The sequence below is a fragment of the Ricinus communis genome, chromosome 3 (assembly GCF_019578655.1).
Source record: "Ricinus communis isolate WT05 ecotype wild-type chromosome 3, ASM1957865v1, whole genome shotgun sequence".
NCBI classification, from domain to species: Eukaryota; Viridiplantae; Streptophyta; class Magnoliopsida; order Malpighiales; family Euphorbiaceae; genus Ricinus; species Ricinus communis.
The window spans coordinates 24,785,241-24,793,284 of NC_063258.1; the positions used below are offsets into that span (position 1 = coordinate 24,785,241).

An 8,044-nucleotide genomic window follows, 5' to 3' on the forward strand; every position below is an offset into this window, starting at 1 on the left:
AATAAGTAACAAACTGTTCTTCACTTTCTTTTTGCTCTTTACCTTAAAAACAGGAAACTCCTACAAGAAGCACCTGAAAATAATGACGAATTTTATTTTACCCATAAACAGACAACATAAACACAGTAAAACACACCAACATAAACCTCAAAAAATAAAAAGATAAAAACGGTTCTTGCAAGAGTTCAGTTGGTCACGAGGCCCATGTGCATTTTGTCCATTTACTTACATTCTTTTTTAATTTTTAGCTAATTAATATCAACAATCTGGTTTTTGTTTTTGACAGTAATGGGGTAAAGAGGTATGCTGCCATGAAGTTTCCTATATGCTTTTTTCTTATCAAAATTTTAGTCTTTAATTTTCTTTAATTATAAATTTTCAAACTCGTATAATTTCCTAGAAGCTGTGCTCTGACAATGATTGATCAAGATTTTAGCTTTTCTTTTGTTTTTCTCTTTCCACTAGAATTTAAATGGACCCTTCTATTATCTTCCCCACTATCTTTAATGGGTTGCTGTTGATGTCTGTTCCCTCTGCTTTTGTCTTCTCTTCTTTTATTGTTTCAGAAAAATCTTTATATGCTTCTTTCTCAGGTATAGATAGATTATACATATATATATATATATATTGGTGTTTTGAGGTGATCTCTTGGATAAAATATATAAACATTTATATATCGATGGCTGGTATGTTACCTGGTGTTGAATGTGCTAGAAGAAGAAGGTTTCATCAAAGCAGTGATTCAACTGCGGCCGCCGCATACGGTGGCTCTACAAGAAGGTCCTCTTTTTGCTTGTATACGGGCAACCATGAATCTTCCCATGGTTCAACCTCTTCTTTGGTATTGTTATATCTCTCCTTTCTTTATTCTTCTTTTTCCCCCTTCTTTCAATCTTCTTGATTTATGTGTTTTTATTTCCATTATTTTACCTCTGTTTATTGGGTTTTCTAAATTCTTATTAAATTATTTTTTTTTTTGGAAAAAAAAAAACAGCAAAGAAACATATTAAGCAAGGTATATGAGGATGAGAAGCTAGGAGGAGTAGCAAGACAAGCCAAGGAGAGATTAGATGAGAGGCTGAGAACACAAAGGAAATCATCATCTAAAAGGTACTAATTAAATGGACTATGAAAATATAGATCTGCTGATGTTAGCATAATCTATATATATGGTTCTTGCTAACATGGTACTATATAATTTATTGATGAAATTTCAGGCGCAGTAGCACAGGAAACTTGAGTGGCAGAGCAGAAGGCAGGCCAGTGGGAGAAGGAGAATTGCAGACAGAGGTATATGGGTTGAAGAAGAGTAGCAGTAGTGGGTCTAAGTTGTTTAATTGGGCCAAATTGAGTTGGAAGGCAGCTGACCAAGATGAGTGCACCATCTGCCTTGAAAGGTTCAAGTCTGGTGAGACCTTGGTGCACCTGCCTTGTGCACACAAGTACCATTGCAGATGCCTGGTGCCATGGCTAGAGAACAATGCTCATTGCCCTTGTTGCAGAATGGAAATACATGTTCAATTTTCCTAGGCTCAATTTGACATTTTCTTTTTTAAAATCTGTTTATTGTAGATATCATGGGATTATTAAATCGCTTCCCTACTACCAGTGTACTGAAAAAAGAATTGGCATAATAGTCTGATATGCTCCTCTTATAATTATCAGGTTTCGAGTTTAAATTCTGATTAGCTTTTGTTGTATAAAAAGAAATTAGAATTGGCGTACAAAGACAAAATTTTGTTAATCATGCTTGTCATTTTGATGATCTCAAAGGAAAGATTATGTGAAATATGGACAGATTAAAGATCTATTTCATGAAAATGAGTGGATTTGCAAATGCCATGCTGCTATTGACAGTATGGTACAAACTTCATTTTACAGATGAAAATCTCTGGAACTTTGCCCAGAAAAATCTACCAAGAGAAAAGATCCCAATCCAATCAGGAAAAAAGGAAAAAAAAAAACAGGAATCGTTCAGTCTTAATTTGCCATGGCTCTTGTTTGATTTCCTCCTAGAATTTCAGGTCTCCCCATGAAAGATTTGTTTCCTTGTCAGATTTTAAAATTAATTTTTTTTTTTTCATAAAAAAAAATAGTTTTATTTTCTCTTTTCCAGTTCTATCCAATTGTAGTTACCAAAGGGTTATGAAAACGGCCATTGTGGTAGAGTTGATGTGCCATCCAGTTGCGAGTTGGATTCTCTTTTCCCATAATATTATTTAAAAAAACGATAATTTATATTTATAATCACGAGATTATTGGTTAAATTTACTCTTTAATTTGTATTTTTATTTTTGAAAATTAAAAAAAATTCTGGTGTTTGTCAGCTACCTCCTATTTGTACAACTCTGTTGAGCTTCCAATTAAAAACTAATGAACTAGAAAATGGTAAACAAAAAAGAAAATTAGTGATTCTTTTCATGCTCTAGTTTCTTCCATTTCTAGCTCAATTTGATCATATTGAGTTATCAACATCAATTTATTTAATTTTTTTTCAAATTAATTTAGCCATATCAAATAATGTTTCTCTAGAAAAATTAAATCATTATTTTAACCTAATACACAGTTTATTAGTTTGTATAATAAATTAAAATAAAAAGTTTAGGGCTGCTAGAGACTATTTTTTGTAAAGCTTAGGGGCCAAACTACACACTTGGCTCAGCTCACTCACACTCACTTAAATGTCCCTGTTCATCTTTGGAATTAGAATTTGATGCACACTTCACTCGGCATAAAATGACAGAAATTGAGTTATATATAAGGAAATATTTCTTTTAGTTATTTCATATATTTAAACAAAATCCACTAAGAATCAAATAATAGTTAATGATGTAAAAAACTAATAACTCGTATAATTATAATAAAAAATTAGTAATTAAATTCTATTGTGAATTGAATACTTGTGACTATTAGTAAATGTTATGACATGAAGAGTTGTAATCATTGGTACTTGACGGAAAGTCACCGTTAGTTTATAAATAAAAATCAATCATCTCTCCACTCATATCATTAAAAAATTATAGCAAAGACAAAACTAAAAAATTAGAGTATCCATCAATAAGATAAAAGGGAAAAGGGAGAGAAATCACAATCTATTAAACATGGATCAATATATATTTTTTTTCTTTTATTTAATGGTGAAAAATATGAAATTCTAGATAAATAGCATATTAGTTTACAAATGAAATTAAAACTTAAAGGTGTAAATATTTAATTTTCAAATAAAGAAGATAAAAGAGTTTGTTAATTAGGAATTTCTCAGAACAAAACTATATAAAGTTGACCTAATATAAAACTGTAGAACTTCACCCATGTTTATAGGGGAAAGACTAGTAATCCTAATAACAGAATTGGCCCATTTCACAAACAGATTCATTTCTATTCTTTATTTTGAATTATTACTTCTTGATATTGGAAAATAAAGTGACAAATTTTAGGAGCAATGGAAAATAAATTTATTTATGTTTTTTTATTTAAAGAAAAAGGTACCATTGCTACTCTATCTACATTATAATATGCTCTATTATTTGTTTGGTGGAAAAGGGCAATTAGTGCTTTTTATATAAAGCTGAAAAGTACATTTAATTAGGTCACTGCCTCCCCCCACCAAAAAAAAAAAAAAGAAATCAGTGCATTTCCATTCAACAAACAGTATAAAATTTGTAGTTTAGTGCACAAAATGGATCTCAATCAGAGTTTTGTTGATATTACTTTGCTATTTAAGTTGAAGTTATGGGAAACAATCATGGAAGAAGTAGACTTATTTGTCTAACAACATTGTCCATGATGATACTAAATCTTAATTATCACAATTCATCTATAATTAGCATCACTAATTCAAATAATTATCAAAACTCCCCTAATGTTTCTTTCTGGCTAAGTACATTTTCAGACCTTTCATTGTCTGCCTGTTCCAATTGATGCAAAATCAGCAACTTTGCTTCAAGAATGGAATTAGCAATTATAAGGTTCCTTAATTATATGAGCTTTACTTTTTTGTTGATAATATATTTTCTTGGGGGAAAAGTGTATATCTTTCTAAAATAAAAGACATAAATGATTCCATTTGTTCTTTCAGAACAATTTTATTTACTTTCAATAATTATGCAAAAATATTTTCAAAAAATCTATAGTCGACTCTTCAATACTTAATGTACTTAGTAAATTAAAAATTTATTAAATATTAGAAGTATTATCCTTTTAAATTTATAATGATTAAAAAAATTTAAAATAGTTATTGACCAATATACTTAAAGTATACTACAGAAGAAGCTTAAAACTAATAAATTATTATAAAAGAATGAATTTTTATTCTAACTAAATATTTAATATCAATAAGTAATATTAAAAAATACATATATACTTCAAAAGAATTTTTAATATTTCTCTACATCAATAATGATACAATTATTCTTACTTTCTCTTTTAGTTCTCCTTGAGAATATCGTCTCTAATAATTAATAATTATAATGGATTGTTATTAAAACTAATTAATTACTAAATAATAGGTTTATTAATTATACAATATGGACTGAATTTAATTTTTCTAAAATTTATTAATTAATAAAGTTATTAATCTATTAAATATTATATAAAAGAGTCGACTGTATAGCTTTTATTGAACTCATAGTATTTCATTTAATTTTAATCAGATGATATATTTTTTTTTTCTCGAATATATTCATTTGTACGGAGAAAAAGGGAAGCAGATTTTGAATCTTTTGATACATCAGCATTGTTAGAATTAATTATTTTAGAGAATTTTATTTTCTTACATTTCTTGAGCACTCCAAATAAACCAAACAACAGAAATGGTGTTTCTTGGAGAGATCAGTTTGATTGATTAGGAAGTTGTGATTTTAGTGATTCTATTTTCCACAAAGATCACTGTCTGTTTTGGCCCCATATCTTAAAGTTAAGATTCAGATAATGCAGCCATCTTGTCTATATAATGGGCCAAGAATATTTGAATTATTAATATGGGAAATAATGACATTTTTATGTTTACTTTTGTTACAAGATACCTCTGCTTTAACCTCATAAGAAATTACATCACAAAGTTAAACTTTCTTCATTTTACTATTTCTTCCTCTAAAATCCTTTCCAGAAATATAATTTCGCGGTTTTAAACTTTAAAAGAAAAAAAAAAATTAATAATTTAAGATTTATAATAACTAATATTTTTTTATTATTTTTTATTATAAAATCAAATTTATAGATATAATTTAATAAATTTTTTAATATTTAATATTTATTTATAATACTTTAAAAAATAATAGCAAACTAACTACTATTAAATGTTCTTATTTTTTTAAAATTTTATTAGTGAAATAATATAAATATTAATTTTATTTATTGATCTAATATTATATATATTATCAACATAATTGATATTACTATTCTCTTAGAATTAGAAATTATTATATAATTAAAAATTAATTTATTATAAATATAATATTTTAAATTATTATTTTTTATAATTAGAATTATTATCTAATTAAAAAATTAATTTATTAGTTAATATAATATTAAAATATAATTAGTATGATATCTTTAAAATAATCATTATCTAATTAGAAAGTTAACTATTATCTATTTAGAAACTAAGCATTATCTACTTAGAAAACTAATTTATTGTTAATATATTATTTTTTAGAATTATAATGAGTGTTTAATTAGAAATATAACTTATTAATTATAAAATTACTCACAAGCTTGAATCATATGTGTCAAAAATAGTACACATATCAAAAATTAAACATACGTGTCAAAAAAAATTTAGGTCTCAAGAATTAATATATATATATATATATATATATATATATTTATTAACCGTTATCTCATACGTTATCACATTGTTATTATATAATTATAAAATTAAGTATATAAATAAATTTTATAAAATTGTTAATATTTAATATTTTATTCATTGTATTTCAAAAATAATAGAAATTAAATGTTTTTTAAGTTTTTCTTAACTTTTATATATTTTAAAATTTTATTAATATACTAATATAAAATTTATTTAAATACTTCATTAGTTAATTCTAATATTACATAAATAAATACTATCAGTATAATTGATATTATTTTTAAACTTATAAATTATTATATAAATAAAAATTAATTTTTGATAAATATAGTATTTAAAATATTATTTTTTAGAATTATAATCATTATTTAATTAAAATTTATTAAGTAATATAATATTAAAATATAAGTAATATGCTATTTTTAGGATATTATTATTTAATAAAAAAATATTATCTAATTATAAAATTAATTTATTATTAAGATTTTAAATTTTAAAATTAGAATCAATATCTAATTAGAAATGTAATTTATTAAACGATAAATTAATAGAAAAGAATCACAAAATTATATATAAATTTAAATTTTTATTAATATATATATATTAATTTTTGAGACTTTAAAATTTTTAACAATATGTTTTTTTTTACACAGAAATTTTTAATTTTGATATATGTATATTTATTTTTGATATAAGAAATTTAAAATTATGTATACTTTTATAAGTATATATATATATATATATATATATATATATATATATATATATATATATATGAAAGTGTGTGTGTACTGATTGCATAAAGAAAAACTCTATATGTTTTTTTATGATTGTATGAGAATTTGTGAATCTCAGATGAACAACAAAAATCAATGCAAATTTATATTTTCAATTATATATAAATGCGTGCACACAATTTTATGTTATGATCAATATTATACGCAAATGAAATCCATGTGTTTCAGTTTTATTTGCCTAATTAACAACAATTTGAGCAAAGTTTCATTTTACCCTATTTCGCCTCTCTCTCTTTCTTCTTTAACTCCTTTTTTTCCTTTTTCTTTAAAAAAAGAATTTAAAATTCAATACACAAAATGCGACCCAATAATCTTTTTATATATTACTAATCAAGTCATAAACTCCCAACAACATTTGTTATAACAAACAAGAAGACTCATACTTAAGAAATTTTTAATTTTTATAAGCAAAAACATTGATAAGATTACTAGTATATTTACCCGTGAGTATATTTTTTCTTTAATTTATAGCATGCGATCAGTAACTTTTTTTAGTTATCAGATAATTATTATTGCATATATATTGACAACTAATATGATATACGATATAAACTTATCACAAATACAACAACAATAATCGTTTTCTGAGATCAAGAAGCTTATTGTAGAAACTTGGCAATTTATTAGAATTGATCACTTTCTGTCACAGTTGTTCTAAGTTCAATTCTGATGCCTTTTTGTCATTTATGTTCCTATTTTTCTTATTGGTAATATGGCAGATGCAAATGTGCGATTTATATGAGCTTTCTAAATGGTATTTGATGCATGCCTAAAAATCTTTACTCTAAAAAAGAATTTTGATAGAGCTTTTAATGCAATTAAATAAAATACATGTCCTGAATAGTATATAGTAAGATTAATCTGGATAAATAGAATAAACCCTTAATTATTTTAGTAATTCTTTTTATAATTGATATGCTAAATTTTGAAATGTGGACAAATGAATGATTAGTGAGTAATTAGTTTTCTTTTATTATTTACTGAATAGTTAGTTAGTAGTTCTTTTAATTATTTTTATATATTTATTTTATTTTTATTTAAATTGTCACTCAATATCAAATATCACGTATTAAAATAATAATTTCTCTAATTTTGTTAAATAAAAGAACAACATTATATAATCTTTCAATACTTTTTCAGATTTTTCACATCTAATATAGCATATAAATAATTAAAATAAATAATGATAACATATTTAGCAGTTTTTTTAAATAAGTTGCCGAGTGCCAACCAATACACATACATCTTCTTTAACGGGTACGGTAAGAACATGAGACCCACTAGATTATTGGCCCAGATCTATGGTATTGCCAACTGGCCTGGTAATAATAAAAATAATAATAATAATAATAGATGGGATACGACATCGTATAAGTCCAATTATTACTCGCACCACCACCTCCACCTTGTCCAACGGCTACTTCCAACCAAGTGA

General features: G+C 24.9%; 1 protein-coding gene across 1 annotated transcript; it reads left to right on the forward strand.

The window, feature by feature from the left end:
• Positions 1-312: 312 nt before the first annotated feature.
• LOC8275718 lies at positions 313-1,664 on the forward strand. The gene is given in 4 exon segments (XM_048372469.1): positions 313-841; positions 995-1,110; positions 1,218-1,437; positions 1,440-1,664. Coding segments are annotated over 4 exon segments (807 nt in total). The 5' UTR covers positions 313-472; the 3' UTR covers positions 1,542-1,664.
• The last annotated feature ends 6,380 nt before the right edge of the window (positions 1,665-8,044 follow it).